This window comes from Cryptomeria japonica, chromosome 5, assembly GCF_030272615.1.
Source record: "Cryptomeria japonica chromosome 5, Sugi_1.0, whole genome shotgun sequence".
NCBI lineage: Eukaryota > Viridiplantae > Streptophyta > Pinopsida > Cupressales > Cupressaceae > Cryptomeria > Cryptomeria japonica.
The window spans coordinates 7081485-7095143 of record NC_081409.1 but is presented as its reverse complement, the minus strand read 5'-3'; the positions used below and the strand labels follow the sequence as shown (position 1 = coordinate 7095143).

Sequence of the window (13659 nt, the reverse complement as noted above, 5' to 3'; positions counted from 1 at the left end):
GAGACAAATGAAAGCACTGATAATATTTCCACTAACAAAGTCATAGTCAGTTGAGATGTTAATATAAAAGAAACAAAACATTTCTTTGATTGTAACCCTAACCAGCAAGTTGCCAATGATCAATCTGAAACTAGTGTTGTAGTTAGTTCCTTTGAAAGATGAAGGCTCGGCTCTTCTTATACTCCATTATAGTTACTAGTGTGTCAGCCTCTAGATGATATTTCTCCTAAACCACAGGTATATCAAAGGTGTAGACCTAAAATTGACTTCAATTCCATTAGCAGTTAGTTCAGGAGCAGAAACCAATGAGATTTTATTCATGAAAGAAAGAATAGAGAAAATTTAATAAATTGTATAGAGTAACAATGTTCTCAATCTCAAAGAAACCAGAAATTGCATGCAGACATTCAGATTATATTACAGTACAAACTATTGCAAAAATAAATTCCAGGATAGCATTGAGATTGCAAAATCTTCCAGAAAGTCTATGGCTTTAAGAATAAACTCTCTCATTCCATAAATGCTATCACAGCATATAATTTATAAGACAAACCCTTGCATAGTTTTACAATATAAAAACTTTATCCATCACAATCAATTATTAGATTCCCATTTTCAAACCTGTGATAATGCTTCTTGCTCTGCGGAAGGCATTTTCTTCAAAGCAAGTTGTGCTGAATCTTTAAGCTGTTAAGGTAAAACAAAATACATGTTTGCAAACTATGAGAACACAGAAACGAACATTCCTGCAAAAGCTTGTTAAATTGTTTAGAGTCTTTAGACAAAGAACAAATGAATTAAATCCATGCACAACAGTTTTCCTAAAAGCATTTAAAATTTCTCAACACTCACTTGAAGAGCTCTGACACGATCCCAAAGGGGAGGAAGACCTTGCAAAAGATTGCGCACCACATATTCTGGAGATTTTCCTTGCTTGAAGAAGGAATGCTTTAACAGCTTCTCCGCTGTTGGGCGTTTTGTTTGATCTTTCACTAGGCACATTGCAATCATTTCTTTGAAAGACTGGCATTTAACAAATTTCACTATTAGTGAATCTTTTTCTAACACTAGATACTTACAATTTTAAAGTAAGTTACATTAAATAAAACCACAGCAGCCCAGGAAATTAAAATGATTCCTACACATAGTTTTGGACATTGTTCTCCAAAGCAAAGAAAGAATATAAGATCACAACAACCATAAAAGATATTTCTTCAACCAGTTTTTTTATTTTTCCTGATGATTACAAGGAATCTGTAATGCTATCTTGACAGTGCAGAGGAAATAAATAAATAAATAATAGCGTACACAACACTGCATTAGAATCAATTTATAAAAACTAAAATTGTTGGATACCTTTGAAAATTTCTTGTCTCTGTCATAATCAAGCCCGGGTGGTGCATTTTGAATTGTCATAAGAAGAACCTGGCACAAGAATAAAACAAAATGTACAGAAAAAATAATTTTAATAGGAATGGAATTAAAAGTTGCTCAGAAATAAACTTAAAAAGTTGCCCAAAAATAACAAAACAATTCTAACTTTATACTGGTAATGTTTCAAAATAGTAATTAAAAAAGCTTGTCCCCTACATAACGAAGACCAAAGAAAAATCCAGTAGAAAAAGGAATTTCACATGTCTCCATTCTATTCACTTTTTGTAGTGTTCAAATAATAGCTTCAAATGACATACAAATATATGAACTTTCAGATTACATAAAAGTGCATTATTCACCTTCATTGGAGGATATTTGGAGAATGGAGCGTGACCATGTGCCAGTTCCAATGCTGTTATTCCAAGTGACCATATGTCAGCCCTGTCAGAGTTTAAAAGCAAGTACATATTAAATATACCACCCATTCAATTTCTGTGCCGTATAAATTCAAACATTTATTTCTTTTGACCATTCCAAGAACACTTGCGAACAAACCTAGCAAACTACAATTTCTCAATATAAATAGGTCATAGGAATTAATTGGCATAATCCTTGTATCAATACAAAGCCATTGTAGATATATGATTTACACAGACCATAGCGTTAACATGCATAGCTAAAAAAATTCACACAGTTGATTCCTGAAGCTATGTATGTTAATACAAAGCCATGCCATTTTTTAGTCATTTTGGTGTCAAATCCTCACTAATTTTTAATGCAGTGATCACCTAAAGAGCTTCATCTTATATTTATATCTTATTTCATGATCATCAACTAGGTGACCCATATAAATCATGAAACTTATGTATAGAGATGTATTTCTGTGAACAGTAAGATAGGTTAAAAAAACGTTTGGGAGAACCTTCCTGTTTGCACAAATTTAATAAAAGATAGAAGCTAGCATTCGGAAGGAGAGAATAGAGAAGAGGTCAAAATAAAGGACGATTCAGTTGTTCGTAGAAGATTTGAGACAATAGAATATCATTAAAGGAACAAGGCAAGCTTGCATCCAAGTATTTTTTTGCACTTTGGTAATTTTGCGACTTTAATAAAGGTATTATGGCATTCGCCACTACCATTTAGTCTGGTTTTTCCTTCATATTGAGGATTTCAAGGATAAATCTGAGTTCTTTTGTTGCAACATGTTTTCTTCTTCTTTAGATGAATAACTCTCTCCCAAAACCAATCAATGAAGCCCCAATGGCTCTGATACAATGTGAGAATTTGCCAAGATCAAGGGCACAATGAAAAGCACAAAAGAGAGACAATAGTATGACAAGAACAAAACTGTACTCTCATCAATATGCAAATAATCAACTAGATTAACCAATACAATGAATATGGGTATGCTTATATAGGCAAGGCCATATGGATATGTGAGCACACAATCATGACATGTGGCTCAATGAGAAACAAGGGTAGGTAAGAAAAAGTAGGGGTAGGTAGGAGAAATAATATAATATTCCACAAGAGGAGGATGACCCACCGAATGTGGAGTGTAACAGCAAGATAAGACCACAAAAGGTGGAATTTCTCCTACAAGCTACATCCCTGTGTGCACACTTCTCTAAGTGTCTCATATCCAAACTACAATGAGATGCATTATCCTAAGTTAACTTAAGTAAAATGTAATAATATCCATGATGAATAACTATTTACACCAACACCCCCCCTTAAGTGCAACTTAGGGGAATGCAGACTCTAATCAACAATGCAAGATGGGTCCCGGCTACTAGGCCATGATAGGTACCCATGCACAATATGCAAATGCAAGCAAACCTATGCAATGCAATCTCTCACAAACAGATTCAATTATGATCTTCCTAGCCTTGAGGGAGTCTTTCTTGAACTGCTTCAGCTCTTCAGCATCTTCTGGAGGGGACAGTCTTTCTTCTTCTACGAATTTCAGCAAATCATTCTCTTCAAGGATCAATAGAATACGAACTTTCCAAGCAGCAAAATCAAGGGCTCCATCAAGTCTATCTTCAACCCTCAAACCTGACATTTTAATCTGAAAACAAACAGCAACTATATGCAACAAATGACTTACTAAAATCTGAAGTTAGTGACACCTTAGCTCTGATACCATGTTAAATTTGTGCCCTAGTTCAGTAATCAGATTTGTAACATTTAATTATTTGTTGTCATTTAGTAAACCATAATCAAGTAAATTCAAGAATGAACCAAGAAAGCAAGAGACAAACACAAATACCCTGGGAAAACCTCCAAGGAGGAAAAACCCAGCATTAAAGACCCACAGGTCAGATTATGTATTCAATCTTAATTGCACAAATACAATACTTAGCTTGCTTCTCCAGATCTGATCCCTTTTTGTATATCAAATCTGCCTTTCTAAATACTTCAAGTATGCACCAAAATGCCTTATATCCTCTTGGACAAGTTCGCACAATCCTCTTTAGTAATTTCGCACCTTTAGTTGCAAAGCTAGTTCGCTGATTGCATGAGAGATGAAGTGATTAAATGTGTTTGCAATTTACCTTTATTTATATGAGTCTTTAACCCATATATCCTAGGTCGGCCTTAATCCTTTTTGGCGCCAATTTACTTTATTGAGGCATGGTGCTTTTAGTGTGGCGTGGAGGATGGGGCCGGACTTGTCTTGGGGGCACGCTACCCCTTTAAGATAGGACCCAGTCCTATATGGATTCGGATGTTGCCTTAAGGCAGTCCGAACCCATCTTACCTAGTTATAAACAACAATTTGTTGGACATTAATAAATTTAATCTTTTATCTTTATCTTTTAAGCATGCATATTTTCATTCCATAGCAAAATAGACATTGTAGCATGCAGTTTATCTCATTTGTTGGATGATATGGCAAAGCGTGGACACAATATCTGCTTGTATGGGTGAGTTCTGGAGGCACTTAGCATAACACAGATGAACATGAGGACAACCAAGAACATAACAGATCATAATTCATTATTGTATTGTGCGCAAAATCTTGTTGCCAATGTAGCTTGTGAATAATTGTAGGATAATAAGTCTTCCAAAATTCATTGTAAACATTGTTAAAAAGTATGGCCTTCATTGTACTATAAAGACAATTTTGCAATAGCTTTATAAGCATTGTAAAATGACCTCCATTTATAACGAGGGTCATGAACAGCAGCAGAGTATGTTGTGGCATGGTAATCACTATAGCATGTTGAATTCGTCACAGGAAGTTGGTACAAGAAAAAAATCTGTAAAAATAATAATCACTGTCATGCATAAGGGCTTACAAAAGACAAATATTGTTGCACGTGGAATGCATCACTGGGGATTTGAAAATAAGCATCATTGGGTATACAAAAGAATTGTAGGCATGGTAATACAAAATGTAATTGGTACCACTGAGTTGTATGTGGGGAAGTTTTCATTCCAAACCCATTGCAGCCATTGTAAAAGTGCCAAGAGTATCACAAGAGGATTGTAACTATTGGAGTTGCAACACAAAAAGTGTTGTTACGTTGGTACATACTACATACGCAGGTTAAGATTATATAAGCTTCTGGGGACCAAAAGCTCTCTAATAAAGGAGGTGTGTATTTCTATGAACAGAAAGGTGAGTTCCTTAATTAGACAGATAACAAAAAAGGTTGATCAAGAGATTGGTCAAAAGAAACATTTAGGATGGGCCCACATTTGTGATAGTGTGCAAGACATGTAGCAACTCTTGATTGTACAGCCAAGAAATTTGAAATATGAACCAAACAGGCACTATTTCACCTTCTGGTGCATATGGAAAAGCTTCCAAGACTCCGGGGAACCTTCTAGTTTGCACAAATTTAAAAGGAGGTAGATGCCAGCATTTGGAAGGAGGTGAAGAAAAGAGAAGAGATAAGAGTAAAGAAGGATTCAGTTGTTCATTAAAGATCTGAGACAATAGAATATGATTAGAGGAGCAAGGGAAGCTTGCATCTAAGTAGTCTATTATAGTTGGTAATTTTGCTACTTTAATAAAGGTAGTGTGGCATTTTCCACCACCATTCAGTTTGGTTTTTCCATCATATTGGGGGTTTCTAGGATAAATCTGAGTTCTTTTGTCGGAGTATGTTTTCTTCTTTCTTTGATCAATAACTTTCTCTCCCTAACAAGTAGCATTGTATATTAGCACATTTTATTGATTCCTATAATTTTATCTCTTTACGGATCACCAGGTTTGGTTAAATAGCTATTTGTAACTTCCACATTAATGTATTTTGATATCATGAACAAATTTTAAAACCTTCAATCTGAGTGTGAACTATAATTCCAAACAAAATACTTTCTGTAACATTAGGTTCTTACTTGAAATCATATCCACCGCCTGGCTGTAAGACCTCAGGTGCCATCCTACACAATACAAATGATATTTCACATTAATCACATTAATCACATTAATCCTATGAACTCTATTTAATGCTATTAGAGTTACAAATATTGGTTTTAAGTAAAGAGTGATTTCCTTCAAAGAATCTGATAGGTGACCAATACACAAACAACATTATTGGTATGCCTCTTAAAAAGTAATAAAATAAGGGGAAAAAACAATTTTCTGAGAATTAAAGATAAACACAACATATGTTTCCATAAATTTTATCAGCAGGTGAAAGCCAAAGCAGTTGAACAATGTATACACACCAACATGGTGTTCCCACAAAAGTGTTTCTTGACCGCTGCCTGTCACCAGTGTCAAACATGCAAGCTGACACACCAAAGTCACCCAGCTTTACTGTACCACTACTATCAACAAGAATGTTTCCAGCCTGTAAAAATTTAAAACATATTAAACTAGCCAAGACATTTTTTGAGAAAAATCATGGAACTTTTGTTACTGAAGATGCTTCTAGTTGTTCATTAAAGTCAGTAATCATTTCATAAATATCCAGTAGTGTCCATTTTAAGTTCCATTACCTTCACATCTCGATGAATATGCCCATGTCTATGAAGATATTCCAGAGCTTTAAGTGTTTCCTTCAAAACTGTAGCAATGACAGATTCTTCAAATCCGTCTGGATAAGCTATTTTCATAATGTGCAGGCAGGAACCTTCTGCCATAAAAGGCATTACTACCCAAAGGTAGCGATCAACAACAAACGAACAATATGCCCTTATTACATTTGGATGATCTATTAAGCTCATTGTTTGAGCCTCACGACGAATGTCATCCTGCAAAAAAATAATAACAATTTCTTAGTCCCTGTTTGTTTTCAGAGCGTTCTAAAGCTAGAAATGAAAAAATATATATTTTGGTTTCAGCACTACAATAGCTAACTAGTCGCATCATGTTGCTTTGACTATAAATGAAAGAAATGATATATATTTCCAAACAGGATATACAACACACATATTTCTATGTTGGAAACTTGAAATATATATTTTGATTTGATAATAGTAACAAAATGATGTGTGTGTGTGTGTGTTGGGAAGAGGGGTGAGAAAGATAAATATTTTTATCAGTAATGGAAGAATGAAGAGTTGGTAAGGAAAATTAAGAATTGATCATGCTGAACACCTGCATCACGGAAAAATACAAAAACATTTACATAAAAATCCATTCATGGGGTAACATCAAGCAAGCTGCTTGAAAAAATCAAAATTGGATGAAACCTCCTGACAAGTTTCTCATGATTAATTTTGACAAACCTTTGCACGGGAATATCAGCCTTGCAGGGCAGATTGTGTTTTATGAGACTCCCAAGGACAGTTGGTTAAATGGGGTTCTTTATTTCTCAGCTCCAAAACCAATATTGAAGCTGAGCAGATAGTAATGGTTAAAGGGCTTTCCCTGGCTGCCCCGGCTAGTTGCAAGAAACTCATAGTGGAAGATGATTCCTTGATTGTGATCACAGGTTTGAATAGAATGTTTTGTCCGAATTGGAAATGCAGAAGTCGCTTGGAAGAAGCTCTTGTCCTTTGCAAGTGTGATAATGATATATTCTTCACCCAATACTTTCAAGAATGTAACAACACTGCCAAACTCCTCACCAATGCTGGGATTGAGCAGACCCCTAATTGCCAGCAATTGTGCCAATCCCTGGATGGCCCTAGGCCCACTTTTGTGTACAGATAGGCCCCCTTAATCCTGTCTTTTTCAACCCCTTATTGTCAGTATGTCCGAGATGAAGCTACTGCAGGTGTCACAGGGGGTCTAGCGAGTAGCAGAGACAAGGAAAGCTCATTGATTGTGTGTGGGTCCAATTGGGCCAACAAAGCCCCTGTTTTCACTGAAAGAAGTCCTTTTGTAGTCAGAGTATTCAGGTATTTGACTGCATGATGCTGTAATGTCCCCTTTTCTAGATGACATGAGATGAGCAAGGATTGACCTACCATTCGAGTTCCCGTAGGTCAATGACATGGTTAGGGGACTCATTCTGAGGGTCATGGAGCTTTGCAGGGGCTCTATGAGCTGTTTTGGACCTTCAAACGACAATTCCTACATTTTAGGGAGGTCTCCTATTTTTTAGGGAGAACTGGCAGTTTACTGAATGACCACCTGGGGGACCAAGGAGTAGAGCAGGATCCTTTTGAGCAGTTACAGGTGTTTGGAGAGAGGTTCCTACTTTTAGAGCGATTCCCTACTTTTTAGGAGGGTGTGGCAGTTTCCATATTGGAGGTTCCACGGGACCATACCACGGTTTCAGTTTTAGGAAGATTGGGTGTGTTTCCTAGTTTCTAGGAGCATCCCTAGATTTTAGGGATGGGACTGCTAGTTGGCCCATCTTGTCCGACATCAATCACAGATAGGTGACAAAGTCAGATTCATGTTTGGTTGGTTATTTTGGGCTATTATTGGATCTATGGAAATATTTTAATATATTTTAATATTTCCTAAGTTAGCGATTAAATAAATTAAAATAAGGCTATGTATATAGCCATTTCGGAGTAATATGGGGTTTTTGGCTTCATCTGGTTTGATATGCCTATGTGTTATAGCTCGTTGGAAAGGTCTTGAACTTTGCTACATGATTCTCACCTCCCAGAGTCTTTTTGGATGCTTGAAGCTATTTATTCGCAATAAAGTGATATTTTTCTATAGTTTGATGCCATAATTGGGAAAGTGTCACTTTAATTATAAAGCGCAAGCTTTATTATTCTTTAGGGTTCGACTTGCAAAGGGAAAGGAGTTATAAGGAGATGAAAACCTAATAGATAGCATCTTTGATCATTTTGAAACTTGCGAATTTGGGAATTGCTCTGGAAGAGTGATTTTGGTCTGGGACGCAAACCCCAGGTCTGAGCTTGCTGGGATGTAGCCCTCAACAGGAGTTGACAGTGGATTTATCCAGGATTGCACAAAGATTGTCAGAGGTAGAAGACACATCTTCTTGTCCTGAAAATTCAGCGTGCATATTGGGGGTTTCAACAGGGCGGTTGGTCTATTTCAGCTGGCACGTGATCTGCAGCAGCTTCCATGCCTCCTTTGCAACCATGCCTTGTTTGTATGTTGGCTTGAAGGGTTGTATTCAGCTTATTTGGTCTTCCTTGTTCGTTGCCAGTAATATTCCTCCATCTGGCATCAATCCAGATTGAGAACAGCTCCAAATAAATGTATGGATTCTTGCTGAATACAAAACTAGGTTATTTGCCTAGTATGATTTGCAGTATTTTCAAATTGCTTAAGTGTTCTTACATATGAACATTGTTTACTGTTTTATTTCACAGTTGTTGCTATTTATCAATTACTTTATTTATAACATCAAAACCCAAAAAGAAACAATCCCTTTCTGAAACTTCTGTCTATTCTATAACATCACCGGAAAATTACAAAAATATAGTATGTTTAATTAAGAATTTACAGCAGCAACAGCAAAAGGATCCATTTGGGATCTGTCAGATGCACTAAACGTTTCAATTGTTTTGGAGGATAAATGAAGATAGTGAATAATGACTTGCCACCTATTAATTTCCAGATTGTTAATTACATGTTTGTCTATGTTTTGCCCTTTATATAACGTTTTCACAGTGCTTCCACCTTCTACAAAACTTTTAGCTATCAACCGACCATTCTGGTATTGTCTGGTTAAAATAAGTTATTAACATATCATGTCACTATATCCACTGTAGTTCATAATGTAGTTGACCAGTCTGCAGGATTTGCAAAATTTGTAGATTCTAAAAATTTAAAATGTTTTCTTCAGCTAGAAAAGAAAAAAGATGACATAATGGAGGTCCCTGGTTTTATTAGCCCAATCAAAACAAATAAGATGGCCAAAGAAATACTCGGTAACATAACCAGGGCATTTTTCAATTTTTAATCTACTTTTTCATCAATTGGCTAATTTTCACAGAATCTATTTGCTGATATGTAAATTTTATAAGAAATAAACAGCCATCTTATGCACAACATATCTACAAGGTTATTAGATTTTCGAAAATAGGCCAAATAGTAAGCCTTTGTTCTTTCAAAATATTAGCATATTAATTACTGTGCGTTATAATATCTTTTAGAAATCATGTACATGTAAAAGCCCATTCGATCCTTAAAATGATTTTCCCTGATGAGGATTGCGATTGCGAGAAATTATGTACACCCTTGAACCAAAATTGTTTAAAAATCAACACAACAAGCTACTTTGAATTTTATTCTTTTTGACAAGGACTGGTAAATTAACATTCTCAAAGCATATGGACTTCAACAAAAAAAATGTTGAATTATGTTTCTTTTCTACTTAAAAATGTAAAATTATGTTTCTGAATGACTTTTTGCAGAGAAAACCAAAACATCGGTAAACTAAAATTCCACACAGACGATTCCAGAAGACTCACACCATGTTAAATTCTGTTGACCTTGTACAGAAGATGTCAAACCATAAAACTTGTTCTAACTTTCTAGCACTTCAATAAATACAAAATTCTGACCAAAATTGTCCAGAAAATAAAATAGCATTGACTGAAATAGAAATCCAGTACAAATTTCATCTTGAATGGTGTTCTGACCTCATTTATCTTAAAATCCCATTACTACATATGCCCAAAAAACATCAAAATTTGCAAATTGAGGCAGGCAGAAGGCTGAGGAAATCGCCTACCAGATTACTGTTACATCTGTCAAGATCCAGGCATTTGACAGCCACAACCTCATTGAAAGGCAAACAAATTGCCCTGTACACAGTCGCACTTGCTCCATATCCAACCTCCTCAAGAAGCTTATAATCGGAATCCGATGCAGGGTAACTTTTCCTCCCCATTTTCATCAGAAAATCCCCTCAATTCATTCAAACCTAACAAGATTTTATATCAACCTTAAAAACAGCCAATCCCAGGCCAAATACAGTTTAAAAAAGACTCCTGATTGAGTAGCGCAGAAAACATCCAAATTCAACGCAGATACAGCTAAAAGGATCCAAGTTTAGCACAAACACTCTGATAATGCTCCAAGTTGATGAATATGATGTGAAAACCTTCAAATTCGACCCAAATACTGCGAAAAACCTCAAAACTGATCCTAGATGCCGCAAAACAAGTCTAAATTTAACTCAAAGACGGCGGAAAAGTTCTAAATTGATCGAAATACCGTGAAAAACCTCCGTATTAATTCAGATACCACAAAAAACTTCAAATGTCATACAAATGCTGGGACTAAACTCCAAAGCCAGCCCAAATACTACGAAAAAATTCCAAATTCAGCCAAAATATTGTGAGAAAACTTCCAAATTTAACAAAAACACCTGGGGAAAAACCTCTAAATTCAGCCCAAATACTGTGCTAACCCCAAAACCGCCAAAAACACACCAAAAAGGTAACACACGCCGCTAAATCCACCAAATAAGCTTTGGCAATTTATCTTCCCAAATTCGAAGACAAAAAAATCGAGCTTAACAAAAAAATCTTTCTGGGAAAAATAAATAAATAGTGAAAGAAGTCCTTAAATCGAGAAAGTTTATAGCGAATCTGAGGGCTGCTGTGCTCCCGTGACTTTAATTGGCGTCATCTCCGTCGTCGATGTCTCCCACGAAGATTCTTGCTTGTAGCAGAGTTGCACAGACGATATCATACAGGAATGTAATGACCTGTGCACATGGAAGGCAACATAATTTTACACGTAATTATAATAATAATTAAATATTTTACAATTAATAAAACTGAGTTTTTTAAACTATAAATGAAGAAATTGGGTGTTGACTTTAAAAGCTTTTGGAAATGAAACGACCTTGCATTCTTTTAATGATGTATATAGAGAAAATATAATTTTAAAAAAATTTATTGCAGGGGAGTTGGAAAGGGAATTCAAAAAATGGTAGAAAGTGCTAGGTTTTACGCGGTACAATGGGGTCTCACCAAATGATTCACAACAATGGAGTAGAGGTTTCTACATAAAAGGCTTCAACTACGTAATATTGGGTGACATATAACAAAGGGACAAAGTAGAATTATTGTTATTATTATTATTTAAATAATATAAAAATAAAATGAACAAATAGTGAATAGGAAGTAGTCAACAAAGGAGGATAATTTAGATAATACAATATGAATTTTTGATAAAGAGCTTCTAGCAAATGTTATGTAAGATAATGTACATAGTTTCTAAGTTCAACGAAACAAATTTATAACATGCATTGTTCAACTTTAATATCCAAAAGCAACTATTTTCTTTATATAGCATTAGATGCATAGTCTCGTGGGAGGGAGAAACTAGAGACTTTGTGACTCGGCATGTACATATCAATCCCACCTTGTTATAGTCTCTATCCCTATCACCTTTTTTTTTATTATTATTCTAGGTTAGAGTGGTGACATGATGTTTAAAATGTTGGTGCTCGGTAGTTGTGCTCGTATTTCATGTTTTTCGGCAAATTAAGAATTTGAAATTATTTCTAGGTAAGATTTTTATTTTTGTAAAGAAATTTTACAATTTTGTTAAATATGGTATTCATAATTATATGTATAAGTTTAATAGGTATGTCAATAGTTTTGTAATTGCAATAAGTATTTGCTTGTAATTAATTTTTTAATGTATTTATAGGTAATTTTTCAATGATATAAAATGTAAGAGTATTGGTAAACAAAGTGATAACAACTAGAGTTTAAGTTAATTTAATCATAAAAAATAATTGAAGATGAATCCAATGTTACAAGAGTTGTATCATGTTCACATCCATCACAATTAATTTAAAACATCTCTTGTGCTAAGTCAACATGATAAGTCTATAACGGAGCCAATTGTAAATCACATATTCCTTTTAGATGAATAATAAACCATATAATCATTAAAGAAAGTAAATGCATCTCTAGTCAACATAGTAATATGAATCCATAAAGAACTATAGTAAGAAAATACTACACAATACAATCGAATGTCACATATTTCTTCTAAATTAATTAACAATTTTTTTTTTAAAGAGTTTTAAGATTTGCCTCTTACAATTATCTATCTTTATGTGCTTGTTTTCAATCTTCTATTTTGGCTTAATATAATTGGCTATCAAATAATTCAACCATAAGATAGCTTCACAATTCTATAAATTTCAAGAATGAATGCGCATTTTAGGAGTTAAATTATAGTTACTAAATCTCAATATTTAAAAAGATATCCAAGAAATTCCTATGTCGTCCAACATATAGGGTCCATGATTGTGGACTAACCATCTATCATTTTGTGATGGGAATTCTGATAGGAAAAAATCGTTGGGCAGTGTTTTCAATTGAATATTAGATCCCAATGTTTTCCATGCCAAATTTTCATCTTTCCATATGTTGGCCAGCCCCCACCCCATTTGACAAAGAGCCCTACTTCTTTCAATCTATGTATAGTATTCCTTATTCAATCCTTTTCTAAGAAAATTGAAATGATCTTATCTAGGGGTTTTTGTGTTGAATTTGACTCACCTTTTTGTTGCCCCAAATTTGATTACGGAACTACAATCAAATGTAGAGGTGCCTTTCCTTTCTAAGACCTCTTATTTTTTTCTTCTCCTAGGTTATTTTGGGTCTTCATCCACCAATTTTTTTATTAATCTACATTAATTTGATCCTTTTTCCCTAACTAACCATACCTATGGTTCTCCATCCTTACAGCTATGTTAGCTGGCTATTTGTGAGTCTAGGTGTATACACATAAAAATGGCTATGAGCAATTAAATAAATATTTTATATTTATTTAATGATTTTTCTTCTATTAAATAGTTAATTTGAAAAGATTAATTTATTTAATTCATTTTTCGTATCTTTCTATTAATTAATTCATCTATCCTATTCCTCTAATTAATTAAATATCTAATATTTAATTATTCTTTTAAC

The 13659-nt window shown here is 34.6% G+C and overlaps 1 protein-coding gene across 5 annotated transcripts in view; it reads right to left on the bottom strand.

Annotated features, from left to right (window-relative positions):
• Positions 1 to 11384, bottom strand: part of LOC131077964 (serine/threonine-protein kinase BLUS1) — a 121703-nt gene extending 110319 nt beyond the window's left edge. For 3 of the 5 annotated variants that reach the window (XR_009113689.2, XM_058015570.2, XM_058015571.2), the window contains exons 1-8: positions 10452 to 11380; positions 6334 to 6588; positions 6061 to 6185; positions 5728 to 5772; positions 1734 to 1815; positions 1357 to 1425; positions 853 to 1023; positions 622 to 687 (exon numbers count right to left, since the gene is read on the bottom strand). Coding sequence is in view for 3 of the 5 variants with exons in the window: in XM_058015570.2 (XP_057871553.2) it covers positions 622 to 687; positions 853 to 1023; positions 1357 to 1425; positions 1734 to 1815; positions 5728 to 5772; positions 6061 to 6185; positions 6334 to 6588; positions 10452 to 10616 (978 nt within the window). In the remaining 2 variants the exon portion in view is untranslated. Of the gene's footprint in view, positions 1 to 621; positions 688 to 852; positions 1024 to 1356; positions 1426 to 1733; positions 1816 to 5727; positions 5773 to 6060; positions 6186 to 6333; positions 6589 to 10451 lie in introns of all 5 variants that reach the window. The other 2 variants (XR_009113691.2, XM_058015572.2) reach the window with 1 other exon arrangement.
• Between the last annotated feature and the right edge of the window lie 2275 nt (positions 11385 to 13659).